Source organism: Eubalaena glacialis, chromosome 3 (assembly GCF_028564815.1).
Source record: "Eubalaena glacialis isolate mEubGla1 chromosome 3, mEubGla1.1.hap2.+ XY, whole genome shotgun sequence".
Lineage (NCBI taxonomy): Eukaryota > Metazoa > Chordata > Mammalia > Artiodactyla > Balaenidae > Eubalaena > Eubalaena glacialis.
The window spans coordinates 94629963-94652260 of record NC_083718.1 but is presented as its reverse complement, the minus strand read 5'-3'; the positions used below and the strand labels follow the sequence as shown (position 1 = coordinate 94652260).

General features: G+C 39.4%; 1 protein-coding gene and 1 pseudogene across 2 annotated transcripts in view; both read right to left on the bottom strand.

Annotated features, from left to right (window-relative positions):
• Positions 1-447: 447 nt before the first annotated feature.
• The window catches only part of PHTF1 (putative homeodomain transcription factor 1), a 75467-nt gene continuing 53616 nt past the window's right edge, over positions 448-22298 (bottom strand). For both annotated transcript variants that reach the window (XM_061186166.1, XM_061186168.1), the window contains 4 exons: positions 3333-3488; positions 2276-2371; positions 1462-1587; positions 448-920 (listed from right to left, as the gene is read on the bottom strand). In XM_061186166.1, the coding sequence (XP_061042149.1) occupies positions 900-920; positions 1462-1587; positions 2276-2371; positions 3333-3488 (399 nt within the window). In that variant the 3' untranslated portion in view covers positions 448-899. The remainder of the gene's footprint in view (positions 921-1461; positions 1588-2275; positions 2372-3332; positions 3489-22298) is intronic.
• LOC133088291 (glycine cleavage system H protein, mitochondrial-like) lies at positions 4831-5346 on the bottom strand (annotated as a pseudogene).

Genomic DNA, 22298 nt, shown 5'->3' with positions numbered 1-22298 from the left:
TAAGAGAATCCAAATCATCAGTGGCATAGCTTGGCTCAGTACAGACACCGAGGACATGAGATTATACTGAGGGTTAAATACATTGAGTCTCACAACAGATAAACTATGAACGCTTCACTTAGTGTGATGGGAAGCATAGCTCAGATGATTTAAATGGAAAACATGTTTTATGGTGGACACGGATGAGTGTGCATAGACTTAAATTTCTCATGCTGAACTACATGCCATATTACATGCATGACCCTTTCACCAACAACTGTACAGTTATTAGGATTAACTTCAAAATTATAAACTAATTAAAATTTTCTCCACAGTTTAACAGAAAATCACAGTTTAAAAGGTTATTTTTTTCTTTCAACAACAAAAAAGCCTAGAAACTGAAATTCTGCAATAAAGTTCTTTTATTCAGGTTCAACCTAAAATAGTTTAAACTTGATCTCTCTTTGCTAGAGAAATGAAATCTCCAATTCTATAGACTGTAATAGAAAAGTACTGAATTTGCATATTTCCAATAAAGGATTTTGCTTCATGCTTTGGGCTTCTGCCATAGTTACCCAAAAGACTATTTCCAATAAATATAACTGTCACAGCACTGAAATGCCCAGAATAAATTTCTTAACTTAAAAAGTTGTCCTTAAGTTACTATAACACAACAGTCTTCAGTCTCCTGACTATTCATACTATTTGAAAACCATGAAAATACAGGTTTTTAGCATGCACACCCAGTTGGAAAAGGCTCTGTTCCTCTGAAAACACCATTCGTTAGATTAGGTAGAGCTGAGGGCACCTCTCCGTGTGAACAAGCAGGTGGGTGTCCCATGGGTTTGCAGTCATTTCTTTCCTTAATGGGTTAAGCACTGATGCCAGCAAGGGGAGAAAGTCCGGGCACATGACTCAGCTTATGACTTAATTTTCCACAGCTAAGAAAAGAAAATCACCAAAATAGTTAGTTTTATGACAAATAGGTGGGGTTGATAGGTACACTTACATGTAAACCAAGAACTGTTTACATAAGAAAAAAGTACCAACTGTGACAACAGCAACCATAGAACATCATAGAGAAAAAACCGTTAACAATTTCCAGGATCAAAAAAGATATACTGCAGTTCATGGGTTTTTGGTTTTCATTCATTCTACCTCTGTACATTTCCCTAGATCAGAGGCCAACACAGCCCACGCTATTAAATTGACATGAGATTCAAACTTGATTTTTTTGTTCCGTTCAAGAGCACGATCTATTGTACTTGCATAAAATGAGAAAACCTAAGCTGAATGTCTATTTCAAATGTCTATTTCTCTACCTCAAGAGTTATTTCCATGCCAGTCCCTCCCTCCCTCCTTCCACCCTCCCTCTCTCGCTCTCTCTCACACACACACACACACAGTGGGAAGAACAAAGATTACTATATACAGTAAGTTTTAAGACTAAGGCAGATGCTAAAGAGTGATAATCACACTTACTCTTATATTAAATCCTAGAAGATCACTTATAACACCTGAGACAGCAGAAAGGATAACTACTCGTGTGATATTGTAGATCAAGGGATTCATTGTCAGTCCATAGAGTCTAAATGGTGTGTCCAGCTCCTACAAAAACATGAAAGAACTGAGATGAAATACATGGTTTCATAATAGCCATCAGTGATTTCTGGACTGTTTTTTTCAGTCTTGGGAGAGGATGATTGCTTAAAACCTCTTCCCTTAATGTTCAATAGCTACCTTCAAAAAACCTGTAATGAGGGGAAGCGGGGGAGGGATAAATTTGGAATTTGGGATTAACAGATACAGACTATTGTATATAAAATAAACAACAAGGACCTACTGTATTGTACAGGGAACTATGTTCAATATCTTGTAATAACCTATAATGGAAAAGAATCTGAATATATATATCACTTTGCAGTACACCAGAAACATTGTAAATCAACTATACTTCAATTAAAAATAATAATTTTAAAATTAAAAATTAATTAATTAATTAATGCCTGTAATGGACTCTCACCTACTTTTCCACTAGCTAAGTTTTTAAAGGTGGATTCAAGCAATATGCTATTTGTGATTTTTTAATATAATTTTAAAATGTGACAGACATCAGTAATCACTAGAACTTGGGTAGTAAGTTGGGAAACTTTTTCTCATAGAGTCATTAACCCCAAACTATCAAGTTGGTAGTTTGAATCTAAACAGCATCTATCTGTTACTAGGGTCCTCTCCAAGAAGTACAGCATTGATTTAATTAAATGGTAGTAAAAATGTATCACGGGATATTACTTACTTTCAACAACTTGGTGGATAGCTTTAATACATTGTTTACTAGAGTAAGCTGTTCTTTCTTATTCGGCTTTTTTTCCATTTTAAGATATAAATTAATCTAAGGGAAGGAATAGAGATTAGGGCAAATGTCATGGAAAAGATATATATATTGCATTCAACATGGCAGATTTTGAGGGCAATGTTTTCAAGTAAAATAAATTTCAAAATTCCAGTAGCTCTTTCTTCAGAGCACATATGCCACCTATCCAAACCCCCATCCCTAATCAGTCACATATGGCAAAGAAAAGCTATTTAGTGAAGGAAAAATAACAATGAAGCAATTTATCAAAACAATGCAAACTTTTATATTAATTATAGCAATTAAAATGTAAACTCCTTGAGTTCAAAAACTATATCTTATTCATCTTGGTATCCCCCAAATAATCTAACATCCTCATTAAACATTCATGGAATGGAAGAAGATAGCTGCTTTTAATTTACTAATCCCTTGTTATTCCCCTTGTGGTAAGAATTCTCCACTATAACTCTAAGGCCAAAAAAAAAAATCTAATGATATTAGGTATTTTTATTTAAAACTTATGGATAAACATGAAATTAAAAACAAAAAAAAACTCTATACTGCTCTGTATTTATAAGAAACATTTGTCAATTGTAATATCTACTCACATACTAAAGAGCAAGTATTTTCCAAACACTGAATGTATTCAGTGTCTGACTGATAGAGAAGAAAGTCAAGAAGCTTATTAAACATCCTTAAATGACAGGTACTCTAAAGATCTAATACTTGACACAGAATATGAGATTAAAAGCATGCTCCATTACCACCAACAAAAAAATTTTTATACTATGAAGTAGCACCCAATCCTGGGAGCAGGTGGGAAAGATAATATCCTCATTTTATAAAGAGGAAACAATTATATAGTTGCAAAGTGACTTGTAAGGTGTAAGGTCATATAGCTAGAAAGTGACAGAATCTAGACTCAACCCTGAATCGTCTGCAGAAATCTTATTATACCATCTCTAACCACTGAATCAAACTGTCAAGGACCAATCAGTACCTGTTCGGTAAGTAATATTGAGACATTGCTGTATTTCTTATTGGTTTCAGACCCCAGTGAGGCTAAGCGCAGTAAGAAAAGTAGTAAAGCTGATTCCCAGATCAAAAACTCCCAATTATAAGCATCATTTAGGAAAGTTTTATGTCCCCGGAGAACCTATGAAAAGGACCAAAAAAAAGTTAAGTTTTTCACTTGTCTTAAAATCTGTAATTACTCCTTTACTCTAGAACTTTAAAAACATTTACAAGATACCAATATTTTAATACTCAAAGTAGGAGACTTTTAATACTCATAAAGTATTATCTATTCAATTAGTAATTATGTATTTCTCTAAGTTTCCTAGATTTTCTTCTTTGCATGAGAGACAGCAAGGGTCTGGAAGTAACAAGGGAAGAAAACATAATAGAATAAGTGAAATAAGACAAATGTATTTCCAAACTCTTTAACCACAAGTGTGTCCACTCACAATTATATGGTGACCATTTTTCAAAGTTGGGTTGGCCAAAAAGTTCCTTTGGTTTTTAAGTAAAAATAAACGACACATTTTTCATTTTCACCAAGAACTTCATTGAACAACGTATTCACCCTTTTGTTCCACTACCTTCTGCCATTTTTCAGGCAACTTCATAATTCCATCTTCCCAAAACTTTTTTATCTTTTTGAGCAAAGAACTGTTCCAGGTGCCTTTTACAGTCTTGCAGGGAATTGAAATTTTTTTCCATTAAGAGAATTTTGTAAAGACTGAAATAAATGGAAATCCGAAGGTGCAATGTCTGATGAATGTGGCGGATGAATCAGAACTTCCCAGCCAAGCTGTAACAGTTTTCGCCTGGTCATCAAAGAAACATGCAGTCTTGCGTTATCCTGATGGAAGATTATGTGTTTGCTGTTGACTAATTCTGGATGCTTTTCGTTGAGTGCTGCTTTCAGTTGGCCTAATTGGGAGCAGTATTTTTTTTTTTTTAAGAAGTTGAATATTTTATTATTAAACTGTTTCTTATTTTCCTGCAAGGCTGTTGCTTCACTGTATAAAAATAGCACCAGCAAACACAGTATATTGCAAAATTAAGATAGTAATGTTCTTTACTGGACACTATACAACTAACAAACTTTTCTCCACTGCCATTTATTTCCAGTGGCAAGTTCATTGAGTATTTTGACCCAAATCCAGGGATGGCTGTAAGCAAGTTACAATGTTATATAAGGTTAAGATAACAATGTTATCCTTGAATTACATAATTTTTATAACTAGTTTTACCACAGATCATTTCAGGAATTCTGAGTATTATAACTGGAGACTAGCCTAAAAATCACAGGGTGTTGTGAAAAAGATGCATGTGTTTACCTGAAATCATTAGGAAGTTAAGGGGCATTTTCTTCAGGCAACATTGTTGCAAGTAGTTTCTTTTGCTAAAAGTTGCTTTTTAAAAATCTATCCACCACTAATTTAAGACAACTATGCTAGATTAAGTTGTTTCAAACTATTTTATTTAGGGGTTCCATTTTCACTCCTCAATAGATTTTATGTATTTCTCATATGCTTCTTCACTCATTAGTTCATCTAGTTCTGAAGGGTTACTGAGTGTCATCTTGATCAGCCAACCATCGTCATAACAAGATCTGTTGACAAGTCCTGGATTTTCTGCTAGAGCTTCATTAATTTCAGTTACTTCTCCTGATAGAGGAGAATAGAGTTCACTAGCAGCTTTCACACTTTCCAAAGCACCAAATTCCTCTTGTTTGTTCAATTTTGTCCCAACTTCAGGCAGACTACAGTAAACAACATCTCCCAACGCTTCCTGTGCAAAATTGCTGATTCCCACTGTTCCAACAGCGTTTTCTGTTGTTACCCATTCATGTTTGTCTGTGAATTTACGACCCGACAGCAGAGCGGGTCCGGTGCGCAGCTCCCGGACGGCGCCCGCCCGCAGTCCCCAGGGCCGCGGCGGGCAGGGCACGTTGGGCGCAGGCTGCAGACCCCGGCCCGCACGCTCTGCACCACTCGCAGCGCCATGTTCGCAGGGGTGCTGGGAGCAGTATTTGCTGGAATTAATCGTTTGGTTTTCTGGAAGGAGCTCATAATAGAGGACTCCCTTCCAGTCCCACCATATACACAACATCACCTCCTTTGGATGAAGACCGGCCTTTGGTGTGGTTGGTGGTGGTTCATTTCGCTTGCCCCGTGATCTCTTCCATTCCACATTATTGTACAGTATCCACTTTTCATTGCCCGTCACAATATGTTTTAAAAATGGAACATTTTCGTTACGTTTAAGCGGAGAATTGCATGTGGAAATACAGTCAAGAAGATTTTTTCGCTTTACTTACGTGAAACCCAAACATCAAAGCGATGGACATAACCAAGCTGATGCACATGATTTTCATTGCTCAACTTGGATATTTTGAGTATGTCGGCTATCTCCTGTGTGGTATAATGTTGATTATTCTCAATTAATGTCTCGATTTGATCACTATCAACTCCAACTGGTCTACCCGACCAGGGAGCAACGTCCAGAGAGAAATCTCTAGCACAAAACTTCACAAACCACTTTTGACACGTTCAGTCACTCACAGCACCTTCTCCATATACTGCACAAGTCTTTTTTGCATTTCATTTGTGGTTTTACCTTTCTTGAAATAATAAAGCATAATATGCCAAAAATGTTGCTTTTTTTCTTCCATCTTCAATATTCCATATTCAATATGGCTACACAAAAATTCACCAGTTTTGATAAGTTTTTTTTTTTTTTAATGCAGGCTGATATGACAGCTGTCACAATACAATCTAATGAAATTGTTTCAAATGAAGTTAGACAACTAAGCACTACTAGAGCCATCTTATGGAAAAAAACCAAACAAACTTTTTGACCAACCCAATAGTAAATTTGCATTTGACTAACAGAGTCCCCTAAAACATGCGGCCCATCCCACTGGCATGACTAGAAAATCCTGAGGATCAGCTCTTTACTCCACTTTAGGATCTGAATAACAACAGCAGCAGCCACCAATTATCAAATGCCTATTATGTGTCAAGTTTTCAGGTAAAAGTTTTTGTTTTTTACAAAATTTTTTTGTTGATTGAAATGTAAAGAAGTTTACTAAGGCAAGCCCAAGGTAAAATGAGATTTATTGAAAAATATACAGAGACCCCTCACAGAAACTAAATGCAGGCCTTTGAAAATCAGGAAGTCAGCAGGCAGCTGCCCTCCCCATCTCCCTTCCACTAGGGCCATTCAGGCTCCCCCCTCCACTCCTCTCAGCTAATTCCACTGCCTTGCCAAGACCCTTCTTTACTGCTCCCCCCAACTCTGACTTGTTTCCAATGCTATTGGCCCCAGTGATCCCTTCTGACCTTTCTTCTGCAAAGTCCACCACTGATACCTCAGGTTTTCATTTCTAATTTGCAAAAGAGGGAATATGTTTAGTTTAGTCTGGGTCAGGTATATTCACCCCAGCAAGTTACTTACAACTAAGGGGTGGGGGGGAGGGCAGGAGGGAGGAAAGTAACAACTAATAGCAACCTAAAAGTGCTGAAAGTAACTGGCAACCTAGAAATCTCTACCCATTAAAAATATCCTTCAAACATGAAAGTGATAAAAGACGTTTTCAAACAAACAAAAACTGAGAGAATGCGTCACCAGCAGATTCTTCAAGCAGGCAGGAAATAATCCCAGAGAAAAACACAGAAATGCACAAACTAATGAAAAGTAATGGAAGGGGTAAATATGTAGGTAAATATAAATGAATAATTAACTACAAAAAGCAATAATAATTACATCTTATGGGTTTAAGATATATGTAAAATTAAAGTGAAGGACATGTGTAACACAAAAGTGAATGGGTAAAAAAAAAAAAAAAAGTGAATGGGTAAATGACATAAAGTGTTGTAAGGTCCTAGCATGGTAAATTAATAATTTTATTAGACTGTAATAAGCTAAGGATGTATGTTGTAATCTCTGGGGTCAACAGTAGTAAATATATATATATAAAAAGTTAGCAGAGACGATTAAATGAAATATTTTAAAACATTTGATTAATAAAAGATGGCCAAACAAAAGAGAAAAAGGAAAATTAACCAATAAACCAAATAGGAACCAAATAGTATTTGTAGTTATAGTAATTAAGTTTAACTGGGTCAGACATTCCAAAACACTAAAACTGGGAGGCTGGATTAAGAAACAAGCAAACAGGAGCAGGATTGGAGACAACATAATGGAGAAGAAGGACCTTGAGCTTACCTCCTCTCACAAGCACACCAAAATCACAACTAACTGCTGAACAACCATCAGTAAAAAAGACTGGAAGCTACCAAAAAAAAATATTCTACATTCAAAGACATAAAGAAGAAACCACAGCGAGATGGTAGGAGGGGTGCACTCGCAATATAATCAAATCCCATACAACCTGGGTGGGTGACCCACAAACTGGAGAATAATTATATCACAGAAATTCTCCCAAAGGAATGAGAGCTCTGAGCCCCACACCAGGTTCCCCAGCCTAGGGGTCTGGCACTGGGAGGAGGAGCCCCAGAGCATTTGGCTTTGAAGGCCAGGGGGTGCTTCATTGTAGGAGCTCCACAGGACTGGGGAAAACAGAGACTTCACTCTTGGAGGGCACATACAAGGTCCTGCATGCACTGGGACTGAGGGCAAAAGCAGTGACTTCATAGGAGCCTGGGCCAGACCTCCCTGCTGGTCTTGGAGGGTCTCCTGGGAAGGCGGGGGGCAGCTGTGGCTCTCTCTAAGATCATAAAAGCTGGTGGCTGACACACTGAGGAGTGTTCATTGATGTGAACTCTGGCTGGAGGTAGATGTCTCGCTTGGGATCTCGGCACCAAGGCCTGGCCCCACCCAACGGCCTGTAGGCTCCAGTGCTGGGACGCCTCAGGCCAAACAACCAAGAGGGCAGGAACACAGCCCCACCCATCAGCAGACAGGCTGCCTAAAGACTTCCTGAGCCCACAGCCACCTCCAGACATGCCCGTTGACATGGCCCTGCCCACCAGAGGGGCAGCACCCAGCTCCACTCACCAGTGGGCGGGCACTGGCCCCTCCCACCAGGAAGCCTGGTCAAGCCTCTAGACCAGCCTCACCCACCAGAGGGAAGACACTAGAAGCAAGAAAACTACAATCCCGTGGCCTGCGGAACTAACTCCAAAAACACAGGTCAGAACCCACCCTGGGATTGGTCCCTGGCCCTTAGGTAACAAGATGGGAGTGTACTGTTGGGAAACATAGGACATCCCCTACAGAGGACCACTTCTGCAAGGTCAAGAAATGTTAACTATTCTACTGCATACATAAAAAAACAAATAGAAATTTAAACAAAATGAGACAGCAAAGGAATATGTTCCAGACAAAGGAACAAGATAAAACTCCAGAAGAACAACTAAGTAAACTGGAGATAGGCAATCTACCTGAGAAAGAGTTCAAAGTAATGATTGTAAAGATGATCCAAGAACTCGGGAAAAGAATGGATGCACAGAGCAAGAAGTTATTAGCAAAGAGTTAGAAAATATAAAGAACAACTAAACAGAGTTGAAGAATGCAATAACTGAAATGAAAAATACACTAGAAGGAATCAATAGCAGAATAAATGAGGCAAAAGAACAAATCAGTGAACTGGAAGACAGAGTAGTGGAAATCACTGATGTGGAACAGAATAAAGAAAAAGGAATGAAAAGAAATGAGCACAGGTTAAGAGACCTCTGGGGCAATGTCCAATGCACCAACATTTGCATTACAGGGGTCCCAGAAGGAGAAGAGGGAGAGAAAGGGCCTAAAAAATATTTGAAGAGATAATAGCTGAACACTTCCCTAACATGGGAAAGGAAATAGTCACCCAAGTCCAGGAAGCGTAGAGAATCCTATACAGGATTAATTCAAGGAGGAACAGACCGAGACACATAGTCATCAAACTGACAAAAAATAAAGACAGAGAAAATATGAAAACAACAAGGGAAAAGCAACAAATAACATACAAGGGAATCCCCATTAGGTTATCAGCTGATTTTTCAGCAGAAACTCTGCAGGCCTGAAGGGAGTGGCATAATATATTTAAAGTGATGAAGGGGAAAAACCTACAACCAAGAATACTCTACCCAGCAAGGCTCTAGTTCATATTTGATGGAGAAATCAAAAGCTTTACAGACAGGCAAAAGCTAAGAGAATTCTGCACTACCAAACCAGTTTTACAACAAATGCTAAAGGAACTTCTCCAAATGGAAAAGAAAAGACCACAACTAAAAATAAGAAAAGTATGAAATGAAAAGCTCACCAGTAAAGGCAAACATATAGTAAAGGTACAAAATCATCCACATACAAATATAATATCGAAACTAGTAAATGTGAGAGGAGGAGAGAGAGTACAAACGCAGGATATTTAAAATGCATTTGAGGGCTTCCCTGGTGGCACAGTGGTTAAGAATCCCCCTGCCAATGCAGTGTGCACGGGTTCGAGCCCTGGTCTGGGAAGATCCCATATGCCACGGAGCAACTAAGCCTGTGCGCCACAATTACTGAGCCTGTGCTCTAGAGCCCACGAGCCACAACTACTGAGCCCATGTGCCACAGCTACTGAAGCCCGCGTGCCTAGAGCCTGTGCTCTGCAACAACAGAAGCCACTGCAATGAGAAGCCTGCGCACCACAACGAAGAGTAGCCCCCGCTCACCACAACTAGAGAAAAGCCCGCGTGCAGCAATGAAGACCAACACAGCCAAAAAAAATTAAAATTAAAAATAAATAAATAAAATGCATTTGAAATTAAGAGATCAGCAACTTAAAACAATCTTGTACATATATAGGCTGCTATACCAAAACTCATGGTAACCACAAACCAAAAATCTATAATAGATATACATACAAAAAAGGAAAAGGAATCCCAACACAACACTAAAGATAGTCATCAAATCACAAGAGAAGAGAACAAAAGAGGAAAGGGAAAAAAAAAGACCTAAAAAAAAAATCCAAAACAATTAACAAAATGGCAATAAGAACATAACGTATCAATAATTACTTTAAATGTAAACAGATTAAATACTCCACCAAAAGACACAGACTGGCTGAATGAATACAAAAGAAGACCTGTACATATGTTTTCTACAGGAGACCCACTTCAGATCTAGAGGCACATACAGACTGAATGTGAGGGGATGGAAAAAGGTATTCCAGGTTAGAACTACCTCCCCAGAGATCAGGCAAGGTTAAGGGAGGGCTTGGCTGCTGTTATTAAACGCAGCGTTTTTCGTTCCCTTTCTAGAAACCAGCTGCAACGTTAGGTCAGAGCACATTAAAATGAGCCACTTCTGAACCAACAGCGCCCAGGCCCCAGGCCTGCTGTGAAGGCCCCCAGCAAAGGTCAGGGCTTGGTCCACGTGACGTTCCTTCCCATGCTTGTCCAAGTGGTGCTCTGCCTCAGAGTTGAGGTAAGAAAGGCATCAGGACACGTCGCATTAGGTCACTTAGCAGAGATCGGCAATTCCTGGGCTCAGTGAGGAGGTTTGCCATGTGGCTGACAGGGTCTTGGTGCTCTGTCTAACACCGGGTGTCAGGCCTGAACCTCTGAGGTGGGAGAGCCAAGTTAAGGACATTGGACCACCAGAGACCTCTGGGCCCCACGTAATATCAAACGGCAAAAGCTCTCCCAGAGATCTCCATCTCAATGCTAAGACCCAGCTCCACTCAACGACCAGCAAGATACAGTGCTGGACACCCTATGCCAAACAACTAGCAAGACAGGCACACAAACCCACCCATTAGCAGAGAGGCTGCCTAAAATCATAATAAGGTCACACACACCCCAAAAAACACCACGGGATGTGGTCCTGCCCACCAGAAAGACAAGATCCAGCCTCATCCACCAGAACACAGGAACCAGTTCCCTCTACCAGGAAGCCTAAACAACCAACTGAACCAACCTTACCCACTGGGAGCAGACACCAAAAACAATGAGAACTACAAACCTGCAGCCTGCGAAATGGAGACTCCAAACACAGTAAGTTAAGCAAAATGAGTAGAGAAATACACAGCAGATGAAGGAGCACAGTAAAAACCCACCAGACCAAACAAATGAAGAGGAAATAGGCAGTCTACCTGAAAAAGAATTCAGAGTAATGATAATAAAGATGATACAAAATTGTGGAAATAGAATGGAGAAAATGCAAGAAACGTTTAACAAGGAGAACTAGAAGAACTAAAGAGCAAACAAACAATGATGAACAACAAAATAAATGAAATTTAAAATTCTCTAGAAGTAATCCATAGCAGAATAACTAAGTCAGAAGAATGGATAAGTGACCTGGGAAGATAAAACAGTGGCAATAACTACTGCAGAGCAGAATAAAGAAAAAAGAATGAAAAGAATTGAGAACAATCTCACAGACCTCTGGGAGAATGATAAATGCACCAACATTCGAATTATAGGGGTCCCAGAAGAAGAAGAGAAAAAGAAAGGGACTGAGAAACTATATGAAGAGATTATAGTTGAAAACTTCCCTAATATGGGTAAGGAAATAGTCAATCAAGTCCAAGAAGTGCAGATGGTCCCATACAGGATAAAACCAAGGAGAAACACGCCAAGACACATGTTAATCAAACTATTAAAAATTAAACACAAAGAAAAAAATATTTAAAGCAGCAAGGGAAAGACAACAAATAACATACAAGGGAATCCCCATAAGGTTAACAGCTGATCTTTCAGCAGAAACTCTGCAGGCCAGAAGGGAGTGGCAGGACATATTTAAAGTGATGAAAGGGAAAAACCTACAACCAAGTTTACTCTACCCAGCAAGGATCTCATTCAGATTCGATGAAGAAATTGAAACCTTTACAGACAAGCAAGAGCTAAGAGAATTCAGCACCACCAAACCAGCTCTACAACAAATGCTTAACGAACTTCTCTAGGCAGAAAACACAAGAGAAGAAAACGACTTACAATAACAAACCCAAAACAATTAAGAAAATGGTAATAGGAACATACATATCGATAACTACCTTAAATGTAAATGGATTAAATGCTCCAACCAAAATACATAGACTGGCTGAATGGATACAAAAACAAGACTTGTACATATGCTGTCTACAAGAGACCCACTTCAGACCTAGGCACACATAAAGACTGAAAGTGAGGGGATGGAAAAAGATATTCCATGCAAATGGAAATCAAAAGAAACCTGGAGTAGCAATTCTCGTATCAGACAAAACAGACTTTAAAATAAAGACTATTACAAGAGACAAAGAAGGACACTACATAATGATCAAGGGATCAATCCAAGAAGAAGATATAACAATAGTAAATATTTATGCACCCAACATAAGAGCACCTCAATACATAAGGCAAATGCTAACAGCCATAAAAGGGAAAATCGACAGTAACACAATCATAGTAGGGGACTTTAACACCCCGCTTTCACCAATGGACAGATCATCCAAAATGAAAATAAATAAGGAAACACAAGCTTTAAATGATACATTAAACAAGATGGACTTAATTGATATTTATAGGACATTCCATCCAAAAACAGCAGATTACACTTTCTTCTCAAGTGCTCATGGAACATTCTCCAGGATAGATCATATCTTGGGTCACGAATCAAGCCTTCGTAAATTTAAGAAAATTGAAATCGTATCAAGTATCTTTCCCAACCACAACGCTATGAGACTAGATATCAATTACAGAAAAAATACAAACACATGGAGGCTAAACAATACACTATTAAATAACCAAGAGATCACTGAAGAAATCAAAGAGGAAATCAAAAAATACCTAGAAACAAATGACAATAAAAACACGATGCCCCAAAACCTATGGGATGCAGCAAAAGCAGTTCTAAGAGGGAAGTTTATACCAATACAATCCTACCTCAAGAAACAAGAAACATCTCAAATAAACAAACTAACCTTACACCTAAAGCAATTAGAGAAAGAAGAACAAGAAAACCCCAAAATTAGCAGAAGGAAAGAAATCATAAAGATCAGATCAGAAATAAATGAAAAAGAAATGAAGGAGACAATAGCGAAGATCAATAAAACTAAAAGCTGGTTCTTTGAGAAGATAAACAAAATTGATAAACCATTAGCCAGACTCATAAAGAAAAAAAGTGAGAAGACTCAAATAAATAGAATTAGAACTGAAAAAGGAGAAGTAACAACTGACACTGCAGAAATACAAAGGATCATGAGAGATTACTACAAGCAACTCTATGCCAATAAAATGGACAACCTGGAAGAAATGGACAAATTCTTAGAAAAGCACAAACTTCCAAGACTGAACCAGGAAGAAATAGAAAATATGAACAGACCAATCACAACTATTGAAATTGAAACTGTGATTAAAAATCTTACAACAAACAATAGCCCAGGACCAGATGGCTTCACAGGCGAATTCTATCAGACATTCAGAGAAGAGTTAACACCTATCCTTCTCAAACTCTTCCAAAATATACCAGAAGGAGGAACACTCCCAGACTCATTCTACGAGGCCACCATCACCCTGATACCAAAACCAGAGAAAGATGCCACAAAAAAAGAAAAGCACAGGCCAATATCACTGATGAACACAGATGCAAAAATCCTCAACAAAATACTACACACAGAATCCAACAGCACATTAAAAGGATCATACACCATGACCAAGTGGGGTTTATTCCCAGGAATGCAAGGATTCTTCAATATACGTAAATCAATGTGATAAACCGTTTTAACAAATTGAAGGAGAAAAGCCATATGATCATCTCAATAGATGCAGAAAAAGCTTTCAACAAAATTCAACACCAATTTATGATAAAAACCCTCCAGAAAGTAGGCATAGTGGGAACTTACCTCAACATAATAAAGGCCATATATGACAAACCCACAGCCAACTTTGTTCTCAATGGTGAAAAACTGAAGCCATTTCCACTAAGATCAGGAACAAGACAAGGTTGTCCACACTCACCACTATTATTCAATATAGTTTTGGAAGTTTTAGCCACAGCAATCAGAGAAGAAAAAGAAATAAGAAAAAGAAATAAAAGGAATCCAAATCGGGAAAGAGAACGTAAAACTGTCACTGTTTGCAGATGACATGATACTATACATAGAGAATCCTAAAGATGTTACTAGAAAACTAATAGAGCTAATCAATGAATTTGGTAAAGTAGCAGGATACAAAATTAATGCACACAAATCTCTTGCATTCCTATACACTAATGATGAAAAATCTGAAAGAGAAATTAAGGAAACACTCCCAATTACCATTGCAACAAAAAGAATATAATACCTAGGAATAAACCTACCTAAGGAGACAAAAGACCTGTATGCAGAAAACTATAAGACACTGATGAAAGAAATTAAAGATGATACAAACAGATGGAGAGATATACCATGTTCCTGGATTGGAAGAATCAACATTGTGAAAATGACTATACTACCCAAAGCAATCTACAGATTCAATGCAATCCCTATCAAACTACCAATGGCACTTTTCACAGAACTAAAACAAAAACTTGCACAATTTGTATGGAAACACAAAAGACCTCAAAGAGCCAAAGCAATCTTGAGAAAGAAAAACGGAGCTGCAGGAATCAGGCTCCCTGACTTCAGACTATACTACAAAGCTACAGTAATCAAGACAGTATAGTACTGGCACAAAAACAGAAATATGGATCAATGGAACAGGATAGAAAGCTCAGAGATAAACCCAAGCACATATGGTCACCTTATCTTTGGTAAAGGAGGCAAGAATATACAATGGAGAAAAGACAGTCTCTTCAATAAGTGGTGCTGGGAAAACTGGACAGCTACATGTAAAAGAATGAAATGAGAACGCTCCCTAACACCATACACAAAAATAAACTCAAAATGGATTAAAGACCTAAATGTAAGGCCAGACAGTATAAAACTCTTAGAGGAAAACATAGGCAGGACACTCCATGACATAAATCACAGCAAGATCCTTTTTGACCCACCTCCTAGAGAAATGGAAATAAAAACAAAAATAAACAAATGGGACCTAATGAAACTTCAAAGCTTTTGCCCAGCAAAGGAAACCATAAACAAGACAAAAAGACAACCCTCAGAATGGGAGAAAATATTTGAAACGAAGTGACTGACAAAGGATTAATCTCCAAAATATAGAAGCAGCTCATGCAGCTCAATATCAGAAAAACAAACAACCCAATGCAAAAATGGGCAGAAGACCTAAATAGACTTTTCTCCAAAGAAGACCTACAGATGGCCAACAAACCCATGAAACGATGCTCAACATCACTAATCATTAGAGAAATACAAATCAAAACTACAATGAAAGGGAGGGGCAAGATGGCGGAAGAGTAAGACGCGGAGATCACCTTCCTCCCCACAGATACATGAGAAATACATCTACACGTGGAACTGCTCCTACAGAACACCCACTGAACGCTGGCAGAAGACGTCAGACCTCCCAAAAGGCAAGAAAATCCCCACGTACTTCGATAGGGCAAAAGAAAAAAGAAATAACAGAGACAAAAGAATAGGGACGGGACCTGCACCAGTGGGAGGGAGCTGTGAAGGAGGAAAGGTTTCCACACACTAGGAAGCCCCTTCGTGGGCAGAGACTGCGGGTAGCAGAGGGGGGAAGCTTCGGAGCCACGGAGGAGAGCGCAGCCACAGTGGTGCGGAGGGCAAAGCGGAGATTCCCGCACAGAGGAGCGGTGCCGACCAGCACTCACCAGCCCGAGAGGCTTGTCTGCTCAGCCGCCGGGGCGGGCGGGGCCTGGGAGCTGGGGCTCGGGCTTCGGTGCTAGCCGGGAGGGAGTCCGGGAAAAAGACTGCAGCTGCCAAAGAGGCAAGAGAATTTTTCTTGCCTCTTTGTTTCGCGGCGCGCAAGGAGAGGGGATTCAGAGCGCCGCCTAAACGAGCTCCAGAGACGGGCGCGAGCCGCGGCTATCAGCGCGGATCCCACAGCAACAGGGACGCAGAGGGAAAAACGGAGAGATTCCCGCACAGAGGCTCGGCGCCGAGCAGCACTCACCAGCCCGAGAGGCTTGTCTGCTCACCCGCCGGGGCGGGCGGGGGCTGGGAGCTGAGGCGCGGGCTTCGGTCGGATCCCAGGGAGAGGACTGGGGTTGGCTGCGTGAACACAGCCTGAAGGGTCTAGCGCACCACAACTAGCCGGGAGGGTGCACGAGAAAAAGTCTGCAGCTGCCGAAGAGGCAGGAGACTTTTTCTTGCCTCTTTGTTTCGCGGCGTGCAAGGAGAGGGGATTCAGAGCGCCACTTAAACGAACTCCAGAGACGGGCGCGAGCCGCGGCTATCAGCGCGGACCCCAGAGACGGGCATGAGACGCTAAGGCTGCTGCTGCCGCCACCAAACAGCCTGTGGGCGAGCACAGGTCATTCTCCACACCGCCCCTCCCGGGAGCCTGTGCAGCCCGCCACGGCTAGGCTCCCGTAATCCGGGGACAACTTCCCCGGGAGAGCGCACGGCGCGCCTCAGGCTGCTGCAACGTCACGCCGGCTTCTGCCGCCGCAGGCTCGCCCCGCCTCCTCCGTACCGCTCCCTCCCCCCGGCCTGACTGAGCCAGAGCCCCCGAATCAGCTGCTCCTTTAACCCCGTTCTGTCTGGGCGGGGAACAGACGCCCTCAGGGGACCTACATGCAGAGGCGGGTCCAAATCCAAAGCTGAACCCCGGGAGCTGTACGAACAAAGAAGAGAAAGGGAAATCTCTCCCAGCAGCCTCAGAAGCAGCGGATTAAAGCTCCACAAACAACTTGATGTGCCTGCATCTGTTGAATACCTGAATAGACAACGAATCATCCCAAATTTAGGAGATGGACTTTGGGAGCAGGATATATTAACTTTTCCCCTTTTCCTTTTTTTTTGTGAGTGTAGATGTGTATGCTTCTGGGTGAGATTTTGTCTGTATAGCTTTGCTCTCACCGTTAGTCCTAGGGTTAGGTCCGTCCGGTTTTTTTTTTTTTTTTTTTTTTTTGGCTTAAAAAATTTTTTTTTCCCTAATAAATGTTTTCTTAACAATTTTTTCCTTATTTTCTATTTTTAAAAAAATTTTTAATAAGTTTTTTCATATTTTTTATTTTAAAAAATTAAAAAAATTTTTTTTCTTAATAAATTTTTTCTAAATAATTTTTTCTTATCTTTAGTATAAAAAATTAATAAATCTATTTTTAAAAATTAAAAAAAAATTTTTTATTTCTTAATAAATTTACTCTCAATAATTTTTTTTCTTATTTTTTATTATAATTGCTTTATTTTATTTTATTTTATCCTCTTTTTTCTTTCTTTCCATTTTTTCTCCCTTTTATTCTGAGCCGTGTGGATGAAAGGCTCTTGGTGCTCCAGCCAGGCATCAGGGCTGTGCCTCTGAGGTGGGAGAGCCAACTTCAGGACACTGGTCCACAAGAGACCTCCCAGCTCCACGTAATACCAAACGGCGAAAATCTCTCACAGATCTCCATCTCAACATCAAGACCCAGCTTCACTCAACGACCAGCAAGCTACAGTGCTGGACACCCTATGCCAAACAACTAGCAAGAGAGGAACACAGCCCCATCCATTAACAGAGAGGCTGCCTAAAATCATAATAAGGCCACAGACACCCCAAAACACACCACCAGACGTGGACGAACCCACCAGAAAGACAACATCCAGCCTCATCCACCAGAACACAGGCACTAGTTCCCTCCACCAGGAAACCTACACAACCCACTGAACCAACCTTAGCCACCGGGGACAGATACCAAAAACAACGGGAACTACGAACCTGCAGCCTGTGAAAAGGAGACCCCAAACACAGTAAGATAAGCAAAATGAGAAGACAGAAAAACACACAGCAGATGAAGGAGCAGGGTCAAAACACACCAGACCTAACAAATGAAGAGGAAATAGGTAGTCTACCTGAAAAAGAATTCAGAATAATGATAGTAAGGATGATCCAAAGTCTTGGAAATAGAATAGACAAAATGCAAGAAACATTTAACAAGGACGTAGAAGAACTAAAGAGGAACCAAGAAACGATGACAAGCACAATAAATGAAATTAAAAATACTCTAGATGGGATCAATAGCAGAATAACTGAGGCAGAAGAACGGATAAGTGACCTGGAAGATAAAATGGTGGAAATAACTACTGCAGACCAGAATAAAGAAAAAAGAATGAAAAGAACTGAGGACAGTCTCAGAGACCTCTGGGACAACATTAAACGCACCAACATTCGAATTATAGGGGTCCCAGAAGAAGAAGAGAAAAAGAAAGGGACTGAGAAAATATTTGAAGAGATTATAGTTGAAAACTTCCCTAATATGGGAAAGGAAATAGTTAATCAAGTCCTGGAAGCACAGAGAGTCCCATACAGGATAAATCCAAGGAGAAACACACCAAGACACATAGTAATCAAACTATCAAAAATTAAATATAAAGAAAACATATTAAAAGCAGCAAGGGAAAAACAACAGATAACACACAAGGGCATCCCCATAAGGTTAACAGCTGATCTTTCAGCAGAAACGCTGCAAGCCAGAAGGGAGTGGCAGGATATACTTAAAGTGATGAAGGAGAAAAACCTACAACCAAGATTACTCTACCCAGCAAGGATCTCATTCAGATTTGATGGAGAAAGTAAAACCTTTACAGACAAGCAAAAGCTGAGAGAGTTCAGCACCACCAAACCAGCTTTACAACAAATGCTAAAGGAACTTCTCTAGGCAAGAAACACAAGAGAAGGAAAACACCTACAATAACAAACCCAAAACATTTAAGAAAATGGAATAGGAACATACATATCGATAATTACCTTAAATGTAAATGGATTAAATGCTCCCACCAAAAGACACAGACTGGCTGAATGGATACAAAAACAAGACCCATATATATGCTGTCTACAAGAGACCCACTTCAGACCTAGAGACACATACAGACTGAAAGTGAGGGGATGGAAAAAGATATTCCATGCAAATGGAAATCAAAAGAAAGCTGGAGTAGCAATTCTCATATCAGACAAAATAGACTTTAAAATAAAGACAATTACAAGAGACAAAGACGGACACTATATAATGATCAAGGGATCGATCCAAGAGGAAGGTATAACAATTGTAAATATTTATGCACCCAACATAGGAGCACCTCAATACATAAGGCAAATACTAACAGCCATAAAAGGGGAAATCGACAGTAACACAATCATAGTAGGGGACTTTAACACCCCACTTTCACCAATGGACAGATCATCCAAAATGAAAATAAATAAGGAAACACAAGCTTTAAATGATACATTAAACAAGATGGACTTAATTGATATTTATAGGACATTCCACCCAAAAACAACAGAATACACATTTTTCTCAAGTGCTCATGGAACATTCTCCAGGATAGATCATATCTTGGGTCACAAATCAAGCCTTGGTAAATTTAAAAAAATTGAAATCGTATCAAGTATCTTTTCCGACCACAACGCTATGAGACTAGATATCAATTACAGGAAAAGATCTGTAAAAAATACAAACACATGGAGGCTACACAATACACTACTTAATAACGAAGTGATCACTGAAGAAATCAAAGGGGAAATCAAAAAATACCTAGAAACAAATGACAATGGAGACACGACGATCCAAAACCTATGGGATGCAGCAAAAGCAGTTCTAAGAGGGAAGTTTATAGCAATACAAGCCTACATCAAGAAACAGGAAACATCTCGAATAAACAACCTAACCTTGCACCTAAAGCAATTAGAGAAAGAAGAACAAAAAAACCCCAAAGCTAGCAGAAGGAAAGAAATCATAAAGATCAGATCAGAAATAAATGAAAAAGAAATGAAGGAAACAATAGCAAAAATCAATGAAACTAAAAGCTGGTTCTTTGAGAAGATAAACAAAATTGATAAACCATTAGCCAGACTCATCAAGAGAAAAAAGGAGAAGACTCAAATTAATAGAATTAGAAATGAAAAAGGAGAAGTAACCACTGACACTGCAGAAATACAAACGATCATAAGAGATTACTACAAGCAACTCTATGCTAATAAAATGGACAACCTGGAAGAAATGGACAGATTCTTAGAAATGCACAACCTGCCGAGACTGAACCAGGAAGAAATAGAAAATATGAACAGACCAATCACAAGCACTGAAATTGAAACTGTGATTCAAAATCTTCCAACACACAAAAGCCCAGGACCAGATGGCTTCACAGGCGAATTCTATCAAACATTTAGAGAAGAGCTAACACCTATCCTTCTCAAACTCTTCCAAAATATTGCAGAGGGAGGAACACTCCCCAACTCATTCTACGAGGCCACCATCACCCTGATACCAAAACCAGGCAAAGATGTCACAAAGAAAGAAAACTACAGGCCAATATCACTGATGAACATAGATGCAAAAATCCTCAACAAAATACTAGCAAACAGAATCCAACAGCACATTAAAAGGATCATACACCATGATCAAGTGGGGTTTATTCCAGGAATGCAAGGATTCTTCAATATACGCAAATCAATCAACGTGATACATCATATTAACAAATTGAAGGAGAAAAACCATATGATCATCTCAATAGATGCAGAGAAAGCTTTCGACAAAATTCAACACCCATTTATGATAAAAGTCCTGCAGAAAGTAGGCATAGAGGGAACTTTCCTCAACATAATAAAGGCCGTATATGACAAACCCACAGCCAACATTGTCCTCAATGGTGAAAAACTGAAACCATTTCCACTAAGATCAGGAACAAGACAAGGTTGCCCACTCTCACCACTATTATTCAACATAGTTTTGGAAGTGTTAGCCACAGCAATCAGAGACGAAAAAGAAATAAAAGGAATCCAAATCGGAAAAGAAGAAGTAAAGCTGTCACTGTTTGCAGATGACATGATACTATACATAGAGAATCCAAAAGATGCTACCAGAAAACTACTAGAGCTAATCAATGAATTTGGTAAAGTAGCAGGATACAAAATTAATGCACAGAAATCTCTTGCATTCCTGTATACTAATGATGAAAAATCTGAAAGTGAAATTAAGAAAACACTCCCGTTTACCATTGCAACAAAAAGAATAAAATACCTAGGAATAAACCTACCTAAGGAGACAAAAGACCTGTATGCAGAAAATTATAGGACACTGATGAAAGAAATTAAAGATGATACAAATAGATGGAGAGATATACCATGTTCTTGGATTGGAAGAATAAACATTGTGAAAATGACTCTGCTACCCAAAGCAATCTACAGATTCAATGCAATCCCTATCAAACTACCACTGGCATTTTTCACAGAACTAGAACAAAAAATTTCACAATTTGTATGGAAACACAAAAGACCCCGAATAGCCAAAGCAATCTTGAGAACGAAAAATGGAGCTGGAGGAATCAGGCTCCCTGACTTCAGACTATATTACAAAGCTACAGTAATCAAGACAGTTTGGCACTGGCACAAAAACAGAAATATAGATCAATGGAACAGGATAGAAAGCCCAGAGATAAGCCCACGCACATATGGTCACCTTATCTTTGATAAAGGAGGCAAGCATATACAGTGGAGAAAAGACAGCCTCTTCAATAAGTGGTGCTGGGAAAATTGGACAGGTACATGTAAAAGTATGAAATTAGAACACTCCCTAACACCATACACAAAAATAAACTCAAAATGGATTAAAGACCTAAGTGTAAGGCCAGACACTATCAAACTCTTAGAGGAAAACATAGGCAGAACACTGTATGACATAAGTCACAGCAAGATCCTTTTTGACCCAGGTCCTAGAGAAATGGAAATAAAAACACAAATAAACAAATGGGACCTAATGAAACTTAAAAGCTTTTGCACAGCAAAGGAAACCATAAACAAGACCAAAAGACAACCCTCAGAATGGGAGAAAATATTTGCAAATGAAGCAACGGACAAAGGATTAATCTCCAAGATTTACAAGCAGCTCATGCAGCTCAATAACAAAAAAACAAACAACCCAATCCAAAAATGGGCAGAAGACCTAAATAGAC